We start from the raw sequence: 12869 nt of genomic DNA on the forward strand, positions 1-12869 counted from the left end.
TGAGTGAAGCTGGATGGTTACTCTACTTCCAGTATTGTGCTCAATGAAGAGGTCAGTTTTTGAGCAAATACACTTGACTCTTTGAGGGAGTTAAGAAAAATGAAAATGAAATAAAGCCAGAATATACACCAGAGAAAATTTTGGTGTCTGTTTTCCTAAAACCACACTTAAAAGTACAATCTATCTTCTTAATACTTTTACAATGCTGATCTAAGGTATTTCATCATTGCCCACCAACTTCTATCCTGGTAGGTACCAGGAAATTATAGTCTCTCAGGTTTCAAATAAAGCAGGTATAGGCCAGCTGTTCTTGCTCACAGTGATACTACAGGCAATCAGAAAATAAATTCGCTGATGAACGTTACCTCCTAGAACTTCCACACGTGTGACTTACACACTGATGCACAAGTTTCCATTGGCATTTTTGACAGCATCTGCACTCCTTCTCTTATATCAACAGAATATGTCCAGAACTACTGGCTTTATAAGGGTCAAGTTATGCAGTTGCTACGCAGGGTCATTTTGCTAGTCCTTTCGTTGGAAACCATCTTTGGTGACTCCCTTCATTGAGAACAAAATGCAAAGTCTTCAGGTGTTCACAGTCCTTTACGATTCCCTTTTTCCACCTATTTCTTGCTATACTTTCCCCTTTCAGTATACACTCTTTTCTCATCCTTCTCCTCTCTGCTGCTGCCTCCGCAACTCCACAAACACCAGCCACAAGGAACTTGTTTCTAGGACATGCTTCATATTCTCCTGCATAATTGCATGTTCTCTGGGATAACCTTTCCCCTACAGCATCTCTAACTAATTCAGGAAGCTAACCCTGTGGAAGGTCCATTCAAATTATACCCCTCTTACAAATCCTGCTCTATCTCCCGCTGTTGTTTGGTAACACTAGGATCTTTTACTCTTTGTCAGCCTCGTCCTGTTTCCTGGCTTCTGTAACCGTTTTTCTCACTAGAGTGCAGAGTCCTAGAGTGCAGGATCCTAAAGCTCAGGGTCCTAGAGCACAGGGCGAACATGGTTATCCACAGTGAGATCTTCTTCCCCTAGTACCTACCACAGTCTCCCATATAGGAAACATTCACATGTATTTGTTTAATTTTACGAACAACTGTAGAGCTTACTCCGAGAAAAGAGGTTTAATACTGACCTGCAATTGGATATTCCCTTTCTGGCCTAGTATATAACCTCCCTGATTCAGGCTGCGGCTCAGAGTTCTTCAAAGAGTAAGTACAGTTATCACTGTTGAAAGTGACTCTGGCTGTAAACATCAAAGGCGCGATTTCTAATGTTGTTGTGACTGAAACTCCGCTTAAACACTAGGGAGAACAACACGTCCACAGAAGTCACATGTCTGTTCATTAAACGCACAGGAAGACTTTGAACTAAACCCTTCACAAAACGTCTAACACAGAGCTTCCAATGGTGAGGAGCCTCTCTCTCCTGCACAGCCAGTGAACAATCTAGGCTTGGAGAGAGAGAGAGAAGAGGAAGAGCATTCTAATAAGCAGGTGTGTGTGACCTCCTGAGTAACCAACCGTGAAACCAAGAGATAAGTACAGTCACGGGTCACCGAGCAACGAGGACACATTTTAAGAATTGTGTTGTTAGGAGATTTTGTTTTGGGAACATCACGGAGGGGACTTACATAAACCCAGATGGTACAGCTGACTCCACACCTAGGCTCTATGGGGCAGCTTGCTACTCTTGACTACAAACCGGCACAACATGTTTACTGAATGCCTTAGGCAACTGTAACACAACAGGAAGCATTTGTATATATAAACACAAAAAAGTAAAGTAAAAACACAGTATAAAAGGTAAAAAATGGGACACTCGTCTAGGAAACATGGAGTTTGCAGGACTGGAAGTCAGGGAGCGAGTGGCGAGTGAATGGGAAGGCCTAGGACATGACTGTCCACTACCACAGACTTCATCAATGCTGCACACTCAGACTACGCTAAATTTAGGGAAAAAACATTTTCTTTCCTCTGTGATAAATTAACTTTAGCTTACTATAACTTTTTTTACTTTATAAACTTTTTAACTTTTTGACTCTTTTAATAATACTGGTTTAACACACAAATGTACTGCACAGCTACACAAAAGTATTCCTTCTTCATATCCTTATCCTATAAGCTGTTTTCCGCCTTTTAAAAACAAAAACAAAAACAAAAAAAAACCTTTAAAACTTTTTTCTTTTTTTTTTGAAACGGAGTCGTGCTCTGTTGCCCGGGCTGGAGTGCAGTGATGTGATTGTGCTCAGTTCCTCGGGCTGGAGTGCAGTGGTGTGATCTTGGCTCACTGAAACCTCCATATCCCAGGTTCACATGATTCTCCTGCCTCAGTCTCCTGAGTAGCAGTGATTACAGGCACATGCCAACATGGCCAGCTAATTTTCTTGTATTTTTAGTAGAGATGGGGTTTCACCATGTTGGCCAGGCTGGTCTTGAACTCCGTATCTCAGGTGATCTGCCCACCTAAGCCTTCTAAACTGCTGGGATAACAGGCTTTAGCCACCATGCCTGGCCTATTTTTAAAACATTTTTGTTAAAAAGTAAGACATAAACACACAGTAGCCTGGGCTTACAGAGGGTCAGGATCATCAATATCACTGTCTCCCACCTCCACTCACATCTGGTCCCACTGGAGGGTCTTCAGGGACAATAACACACATGGAGCTGTCATGTCCTGTGATCACAATGCCTTCTTTTGGACACCTGCTGAAGGACCTGCCTGAGGTTGTTTTACAGTTATCTGTTTTGTTTTTTGTTTTTGTTTTCAAAAATAATTAGTAGGAGCCAGGCGCGGTGGCTCACGCCTGTAATCTCAGCACTTTGGGAGGTCGAGGCGGGCAGATCACGAGGTCAAGAGATCGAGACCATCCTGGCCAATGTGGTGAAACCCCGCTAAAAATACAAAAATGCACTGGGTGTGGTGGCCCATGCCTGTAATCCCAGCTACTTGAGAGGCTGAGGCAGAAGAATCGCTTGAACCGGGGAGGTGGAGGTTGCAGTGGGCCGAGATTGTGCCACTGCACTCCAACCTGGGTGAGAGAGCAAGACTCTGTCTCAAAAAAAAAAAAAAAAAAAAAAAAAGTATAATTTCTATAAAATAACTATAAATATATAAACCAGTAATATGGTCATTTTTCCAATCGTGTACTATACATAATTGTATGTGCTGGACTTTTACACAACTGGCATCGTAGTAGCCTCGTTGATCCCAGGGTCACCACACACACGAGGAATGCATTGCACTAGGATGTTACCATGGCGAAGACATCACTAGGCAATAGGAGCTGTTCAGCTCCGTAACAATCTTATGGGACCACCCTTGCAGATGTGGTCTGTCACTAACTGAAATGTTATGGGGCACATGGCTGTATATTTTCTTTTACTGTATTTGAATGACACAGACAATTACTGACCATCAAAAATAGGGAGGAGAGGAAGAAGATGACATGGAAGTAAGTAGAAACTATTTCTGAAGGAGAAAAAATTACATGGGAAAAAGCCTCCTTCTTTGTGCCATGGATTTGCCAGTTGACATGACTGAAAAGCAGTCATCCAAACAATGTCCAGGAGGACCGAGTGCTGCTGGTGAAGCCCACCAGAGACCAGTGGACAGGGACTGCTGCTGTGTTAGCGAGGGGAAAAACAGCCTAGGACACTGCCCACCCCATCTTCAAGGGCTTCCCTGACTCTAGCAAATCATAAAAACCAAAACCCACAAATGATGAGGCCACCAAGTCATAAAGAAGAAGTTAAATCCAATCATTACCCTTTTGTTAGATAGTATGGAAGGAGACAGTGCATTTTAACTGATGTTCTTTTTTTTAAGACAGAGTCTTGCTCTGTCACCCAGCCTGGAGTGCGGTGGCACGATCTCACCTCACTGCACCCTCCGCCTCCCGGGTTCAAGTGATTCTCCTGCCTCAGCCTCCTGAGTAGCTGGCACTACAGGCGTGCACCACCACGCCCAGCTAATTTTTTTTTTTTTTTTTGGTATTTTTAGTAAAGACAGGGTTTTGCCATGTCGGCCAGCTTGTCCCAAACTCCTGACCTCAAGTGATCTGCCCGCCTCAGCCTCTCAAAGTGCTGGGATTACAGGCATGAGCCACTGCACCTGGCCTAAACTGATTTTCATTCTATTAGAATTAATGTTCTCACATAAAGAATTAAGTAGTCAGCTATATGGCAAAGTGAAGCTTTCAAAAATAACCCATTCCCTATTGATCTAGCCAGCTTCAGATTTATAATAGCAAAAAGGATACCAAATTATAACGAGACCACAAATTCTTATCTGCAGAATCCTCATGCCCATGGAGAGGTAAACTTAAGTCTCTTCAAAATCAGTAAATACTATTAGCTAATTATTCTGAAACTAGTTCCTGATACATTTTAAGGTTCCTCTTAAAGTTAACTCACTTTCTAAGATTCCACCACTATTGGTGGGGGAAAAAAAAGCAGATTTTTTTGTTAACGTATAATGTTTCCATTAAGTAGAAATTCAAGGGCAGGCAGATGCTATCTCTTAAGAGTTGTGCATTTTGTATTAAAATTAACTAGCATGGTATTTGGCATCTCACTGGGATGCAAAAGGGAACATTATTTGCTGCTGTGCGCCATTAGTGCCAGAAACATTTTTCATAAAATGAAGAGTGCAGCTCCACCAATCTATTAGTCCTAAGCCATTTTAGATCACACCATTGATTCACGAAATTTTTTTTTTTTCAAATGACGGCTGATGACAGAGCACTATCTTAAAAGTCAAAGAACTATAAATTAAACATCAATCCAGTTACCATGTTCTGTCAAAACAAGAAATACATTCTTGCGTTTGTGTCCTTTATATGGGCCAACATAAGCTTTTCCAATTATTTCTGGAAATATTCAGATTTACTAGCACACATAAAATCCTCAGACTGAAATTATTATAACATTTATTTCGAACTGAAAAAACACCAAAGGAGTAACCTGGGGGGCGTGGTGTCTCATGGTGGACTCCTATTTGCGTTTGCCCCTTTTCTTCTTTGGGTCTTACCTTCCAGCATGCTTAAACTTCTAGTTATAGAAACCCGTGGCAACACTCACTGCCTGGAATAACTATGTTTACTCAGATAATGAAAAGTGCTGTGATAACCTTATCTCTTGGGACAATTAGGTTATGTCCAAAAAGCCAGGCTCCTTAAAGATCCTTTTCAATGATCTCCATGCTCGATACAGGGCACCGACTTTACTATAAAAATATTTAAAACACTGTGGCTTTTCATACTTTCACAACTTTTTATTTTACGTTCAGCTGCTACTCAAAAAACTAACTTTGTGCAGTATTCCAAACAATACATCATCGCATAAATACATCTTTTACACAAGGAAGTGCACTTGAAGAAATTCCAGTTGAAGGCATACAAGAACCTCCAAGGTCACCCAGGAAACCTATTTTGACGAGTTATGTATATGTCAAAACACGAGTCTACATCTTCATAAAACTGTGTGACCGAGAGTGCATCAGGATTAAGCTACATAAACAAACAAAACCAGCAAAAATGACAACAGAAATATTAACAATATTGGAATCAAAAGTAAATATTTGTGACATCTAATATTGATCAGTTATCTGTAAAAGCCTTCATATTAAAAATAATGAAAGAAAAATATATGAACCAAATACACTATGTAAAATGGATAAATGAAAGCAGAGAAAAGAAAGCAAACAAGAACAAATATCTACTCCAAAATCCAACTCTAAAATGAGATGCATAGGCTCTTTAAATCACAAAATCTTTGTGGCTTACTAATGGAAGGATCCTTAGAGATCATCTTGTCCAATCTACCTTCCAACGTGGAAATTTATTATCCATCATACCTAATACCAAACTGACGCAGTCCAGCGGAAATACTCCTGGCATGAGGGTATGCACTGATTCCATTGTTGGACAGCTCTATTTGTTACAGCCCAACTTTTGACTGATGTGTAAGACTTGAAGACATTAAGACCCAGAAATGACTCTATGATTATACTATGATTATAATGACTATATGATTATACCTCATTATAATGACTACAGCCTCCATAAATATATGCTACTCAAAGTGTAAAAAGTCACATCACCAGAAGACAAACAATGTGATCTCCTATCCCAAGGATAATTTATCTGCTATATGCACAAAACCCAGTCTCATGATATTCGAGTCTGGGTCCTCTCTGAGAAACAGACATCAAGATCTGATGACATGTGCAAGAAATTTATTGGGTGAGACACCTGTGAAGGAAGCAGGGATGGATTCTTTGGGGAGCTGCGATTGTTTTGTGTCTTATGTGTGGTGGAGGTAAAAGAAGTTATGCCTATGTAAAAACACATAGAACTGTGCACCAAAAAAGTTAATTTAACTATATGGAAATTTTTAAAATTAGAAAATATATATTTAAAAATTTGGAGGGAGGTGTAGGAAGCTGAGAGAAGCATCAGACTGGGATACAGATTCAACTCTGTGAAGGAGGCAGTGGTGGCAGGCAAGGAAGGAAAGAAGGGATGTAGGGAAGGAGGGAGAGAGGAAGAGAGGGAGGGGGGAAAGGAAAGAAGATTTTAAATATTTGATAACACATGATGTTCCAAAGGGTGAAGAAAAACAAGCCATCTCACAGATTGCTGGAGGCAGTCTACAATGGTAAGGCTACCAAGAAGGACAAGTTGGACAGCTCTATCAAAATTAGAAAGGCACAAGCCCTCTGATCCAGCAATTCTACTTTTAGGTGTTTATATGACAGAAATATTTAGACATATGTAAGATGATGTGTCTATAAAACTACTAATTGCAAGATTGCTTATAACAGCAAAAGCTGAAAAAAATTCAGCTCAATGTCAATAATAGGGGACAAATTAAGTTAAATACCTTGTGTTCCATTCATTTAAGGGAATACCATACATTCTTGAAAAATATTGATGCTCATATGTACTGATGTAGAGATATTTCCACTGAATGAAACACTGCAAAAATATGCTATCATTTATCATTTGTATTAAAAAGATATATATGGTTGTCTATGCATAAAGTATGTCTAAAAAAGAAGAAAGCAATGATAACATCAAATGCCTCTTAATATAAAGGAACTGGCTGTTTGGGCAAGAGAAGTTGGTGGGAAATGTCTCACTGTACATCCTAGTGGAAAATTTTGAAGTTTGAATCATGTAAATATATTACCTGTTTTGAAAGGTAAGATGAAAAAGATCATCCTGAATATTAGGTGAAGAATACGGTTCATCAGGGAATAAGTGTCAAGGCAGGAAGACCTCTTCAGGAATGGTGGTAGCAAAACAGGGGGGTCTCCATGGGGCTGACAGACCCTGCATACCTGCTGAAGATGCAGCCAACAGTTGATACTGTAACTGGATATAATGGATCGGGGGAAGGGGACTCAGACTGGACTGACTTTTGGCTTGAGTATCTGGATAAACAATGTTGGCATCTGTTGAGATGGGTATGACTGAGTTACAAACAGCTTAGCAGGTGTAAGAAGACAAAAACAAGAATTCTGTTTGGGACACATTAACATAGAGACGTTTGTGAGCCTTCTGAGTCAAGAGAGTAACAGTACATCAAAGTCTATAAACATGCCTACTGAGATCAACAGTGCTTTTAATTTGCGGTTCTTCAGCTGCAGTGAGACCCGGCAAGCTTCTTAGGAGTCCTGGTCATTGTGATGTGACTATCTGTTCATCATGTTTGCTCATTTGCCTATTGGGCATTTTGTTCCTTGTTATTTGTAAGTGCTGTTAGCATATTCAAGAAAATTGGCCCTTTTATCATTTACATTAAATGGTTTTCTTCAGTTCATCAATTTTACTTTTACATTGTTTACATCATTTTCCCTAGGGGAACTCTTAATTTTAACGTGGTCATATTTACTAGTTTTTCTATGGCCTGTGGCATATATTCTTTACACAATCATGAAAAACAAAGACAAATCTCATTACTAATTATTAATGTGATTGTAAATTCTATAACATAAAAAATACATTTTATATAATTTCAGAAGTTTTGTAGTACTTACGCAAGTTTTGAGGGCATGCATTTGTCACTTTTGTAGTTAACCCACTGGAATATCTTTAATAAAGTAATAGGATTTTTCTTTTTTCCTTAGAAAAATTGGATATTTAGGGATATTCTTCAATTCAAAGCTCATGATCAACTAAGGATTCTTTAGAGGAATGGTACGTATTATTTTTTACTTACAGCATTAAAACTCAGCTAGAGATAACAATTGTGTTTGCATAGCTTATTTTTAAAACATGTGGGCACAGTGACTTTGTTCAATTATTTTTGAAAGCACCAAAGTAGTATGAGACACACTGCTATTTTTTAAATGCTACTCAGCACAACTAATGACTTATAAAATAGGTAATTATTTCCTTTGAGGTCAGAAGTAGACTTACATGTTACAGCAGAAAGCCAAAATAAATGTGATTGGTTTTTCTCAAAATAGTAAATTAGCACTTGACTCCCACCTGCACACTGGTATTTATCTTCGTCTCCAGAACTGGTAACTCAATTTGATGCAGTAGCAGGGTACTGGGATGCCACACGTGGTTTAACTCACCAAGGAGACAGCTGCTTTGTACTGACACCCACTACACTTGTGTTTACCCCAACAACTGTTCACATTAATCTGAGTTAACTACCCTTTGGAGCAACCTGTTCAATCTCAGTTAGTCGCCTACTGGAGTGCACACACACAGGTGATTGAGATTTGAGGGAACCACAGTCACACTGACAGAAATGGAATCTCACCCACTGCATCTTCAGTCTGGCTGGAGAACCTGAAGGAGCTAAAGGCTTGCTAGAAAATCCTAAGAACCATAATCTTCTATCACATATGCAAAGCCTGTTTTACTTCAAATGATTGTCAGTAGCTATTAAGTTGCATTCACACAAATCGCTAACAAATTAATATCTGACATTAAGAGGGGTTTATTTCAGTCTTTTGTTTTTCTTAAATTATAAAATGAATTGTTTTATTTTTGAAAAGTGCATACATTTTAAAAATGAAAGTGACTCCCCTCCCCACCCAACCCCTTCCTAATTCCACTCTCCAGGGGAAAGTGCTGTTAATATTTTGGTGTACAACTTTGCAGGCTCTTAAAGCTGCATTACTACTCATACATATGTATATGTACGTATGTATGAATATGTATGACTGATATATATATTGCACATATCAATCTAGCCTGCTGCTTAAGCAAAAATGGTATCATACAAAAAGTTCTACAATTCCATTTGTACTCAATAATGCACAAAACTCCTTCCATTAAAGGAACTACAGTTCTACCACATTTTTTTCTTTTGGTGTCATGGTGTACCACACCACATGCATATCATAATTTATGTAAACATTCTCCCTTGAGGGGACATTCCAGTTGTCTCTGTTTTTCAAAATTAACAATAATGCATCTGTGAATATGTACCACCATACACTTGCTCATGTATTTGTGAGAGACTGAATATGAGAAGTGAAGTTTCTGGGTCAGAGAACATGGCCAGTTGCATTTCTGATAGGTATTATCAAATGCCTTTTCAAATGGTAGTTGTTTTACTTGACATTTCTACCAACAAGAAAGACTATTTTATAAGGCTGCATATTCAAAAGTTATTTTAAAAGCCTCCTTACATATAAGACACTATATGGAGCATGTCACAAGATAAACACATCAGTACTCTCATATAAAAGTAGATTTTGGCTGGGCATGGTGGCTCACACCTGTAATCCCAGCACATTGGGAGGCCGAGGCGGGTGGATCACCTGAGGTCAGGAGTTCAAGACCGGCCTGACCAACATGGTGAAATCCCATCTCTACTAAAAACACAAAAATTAGCCGGGCGTGGTAGTGCATACCTGAAATCACAGCTACTTGGGAGGCTGAGGCAGGAGAATCGTTTGAATCTAGGAGGCAGAGGTTGTAGTGAGCCAAGATCGTACCATTGCACTCCAGCCTGGGCAATAGAGTGAGACTCTAGTCTCAAAAAAAAAAAAGTAAAAAGAAAAAAAAAGTAGATTTTAAGGAAAAAAACACATAATCACCTACTAAGAAGGTCTAGAAAGTGTGATTAATTCTTTAAAATCTAATAAGATACGAACTCTACTTCCTTGACCACCCAGTGTCTAAAGGGTTATTCCTGGGGTCAGCTTTGCAGAAAGTGCTTCCTTATGGAGTGGTTGTTAGTTGACTTTGCCAGACAGCCTCTGCGTTTTCATTCTCTAACGCAGGCTGGCAAGACTTTGTAATAGAGATAGAAACACCAATTCTAGTTTGTTCCTTGAGAAGGAAGGCCAAGTGACTGGTTTTCTGAGGCTGTGTGTATCTCCCAGGCACACGCCTGTCCCCAGGAGAGCCTGCACCCGTGGCAGGACACATCTGTGGTGGGGCTTTTTACGCTCCCTGTCATCACTTTTTATGATTTTCTCATTAATTCCTTTTATTTACTGAGGAAATGAATGCACATAAAACTGGAAAAATGAACAAAGAATTATATAAAGTCTACACAAGGACGTCCTGGAAAAAAGCTTCACTAACATAATAGATTTAAGTTCTTACAATCGGCGGTTCCCAGGCCTTTGAATTTCATGGACCAGAATTTTTTTTTAAGTGAAGAATTCAACATAGAAAAAACTATTATTTGTTCTTTAAAAACATTTTTGAAAACCTCAGTCAAACAAATAACCTAACAAAACTGTTTTATAAAATAATGCCTGGCTGGGTATGAGGACTCACGCCTCTAATCCCAACACTTTGGGAGGCCAAGGTGGGAGGATCACTTGAGGCCAGGAGTTCCAGACCAGCCTGAGCAACAAAGTGAGACCCACATCTCTACTTTTAAAAAATAATAAAATTAGATGAAAATAACGGGTATTTTAACACCAAAAAGAAGAGTTTTGCCTAGACAACCTCCCAGACATAACCACAGACACTATATCCACCATTTCCTTTTTTTTTTTTTTTTTTTTTTTTTGGCGGAGGGTTAAACACTCACTAATATTTAGGAATTAGTCCTCTGCAATTGTTCTCTTGTCCTGATAAAATCCAGATTTTACAAAGTTTAAACACCACAAAAATCACAGGGCTGTTTATAGAATGAAGAATTCCTGTTACTTTCAGCTGAATATTCCCAATAATTCTTCCACTTTCTTTCTTTGTCTTATTAAACCAATGAGAATCTCCAGGCATGCATGTTTTAGGTCAAATTCAGGAAACACCCCTGCGCCTGATCCTATTTGGAATTTCCATTTTTACTCATATATGTCCCACGACAATAAAATTATTGAAAAGCAAGTGCCACCAGTGTGGATGCATGGTCTCCACAAATCCACTCTTCACTGAGGAGCTTTCCCTACATCCACTAAGGTGTGGGTTGCCTTCAGCTGCAGCGCCCTACATCACAAGATCAGCAGAGCTCAGGCTGAACAGCATTCCTCCTTTCCTCCTCTCTACTCACACTTCCTCAGAGGCTATCCAGCATGATAATGAAGAACACAGGTGGTGGGGCCAGACAGCCACTGACTACCTTGTCACTCTGGATGGTTGAGCGTCCTCTCTGAGTATCACTTCCTCCTCCATAAATGAGAATACCACTCACTGCATAGGGCTGCTTGTGTGAGAACAGTGCGAGCAGACCCACATGGTGTTGGAAAAGGCCCCGACGCATAGCAAGGGACAAATAGTGCTGGTGATTGACACTAGCCCCTGCCAGGCTCTTGGGCGTTAGGAATCCATAGTCAAGCAATGAAAGGGTCCTGCCCTCATGGAGTTTACACTCTAGCAGGAAAGACAAATATTTAATAATCATGCAAACTGAAATTACAACTCTGATAGGTGATACTAAGAAGGGGGTAAAGGTGTTCCTGAAGCCTGGGGTCTGGGTCTGTCTGTGGAGGTCCAGGATGAAGCCACCACTCCTGAAACTTGAAAGATGAGTAGGAGTTAACAAGTTGGCACAGGGAGAAAGAAGCGGGGGTCCAGGGAGAAGGAGCTCACCCTTCCTTCCTTCCTCTTCCTTTTTCCCAAATTGTAAATGTCACCTATTCTAAATAAGGCAGTGTCTTAAAGAACAACCTAATAATCTATGTATTGGTATAAACCTTAAACAAAGTTCAAATTTACTCCAATGCACAAAAATTGAGTTAATCTCTATGAAACAATCAAGGATGCCATTATATTCTGGAATTCTTCCGCTGGCCCTCCTCCAAAGCGACATATGAAAAGCTGAAGCAGCATACATTTAGCTTGTTTCACAGAAGAATACTTATCTTCTAAGTGTACCAAGTAAAACATTAGAAAGGGATTCAGTACAGAATATTAAAACTGTATTTTTCAACTGCCTGCACTGAGGAAAGATAGAAAATCTATCCCACAAAAAAGTATGAGTTTGGACCAGTTTGTTTAAATTTAACAAAACAAAGTTCATCACGGCTGACAAATCGATCTTTGTTTTGAGTCCCTACTTTTATGCAAAACCGCACTTCGCCCGACAGCATGAGCTACTTGTGAAATAAACACTTCAAGCCTCAAATTTCAAAGGAGTTATAAGTATGTTGGGGGCAGCAGTGCTGGAATAACTTTCCCAACCCCTGGTCACTATCAACTTGGAGAAAAATGATTTCCAATTTGCCTTCTACTTTGTGCCCTTGTGGCGTCTCAGATTTCACAGTCCCTGAACGATGTGCTGTCCGTGCACTCACAAACACCCCACTCTGGCCATCTCCACTTTGCTACAGATCACAGTCTCTTTGCTTCCAGTAACTTTTCTCTATGTTCCAGGGTCACAACCCCTCCTCATTATCCCCAATTTCCTTGGGGTAAATTT

At 39.7% G+C, this 12869-nt stretch overlaps 1 protein-coding gene across 4 annotated transcripts in view; it reads right to left on the bottom strand.

The window, feature by feature from the left end:
• Positions 1-12869, bottom strand: part of PRKN (parkin RBR E3 ubiquitin protein ligase) — a 1377993-nt gene that overhangs the window by 1125761 nt on the left and 239363 nt on the right. The window contains exons 2-3 of one of the 4 annotated variants that reach the window (XM_054490452.2): positions 10143-10147; positions 9904-10001 (exon numbers count right to left, since the gene is read on the bottom strand). The exons of the other annotated variants lie outside the window; for them this stretch is intronic. Coding sequence (XP_054346427.1) covers positions 9904-10001; positions 10143-10147 — 103 coding nt within the window. The remainder of the gene's footprint in view (positions 1-9903; positions 10002-10142; positions 10148-12869) is intronic. 4 annotated transcript variants of the gene reach the window in all.

This window comes from Pongo pygmaeus, chromosome 5 (genome assembly GCF_028885625.2).
Source record: "Pongo pygmaeus isolate AG05252 chromosome 5, NHGRI_mPonPyg2-v2.0_pri, whole genome shotgun sequence".
NCBI lineage: Eukaryota > Metazoa > Chordata > Mammalia > Primates > Hominidae > Pongo > Pongo pygmaeus.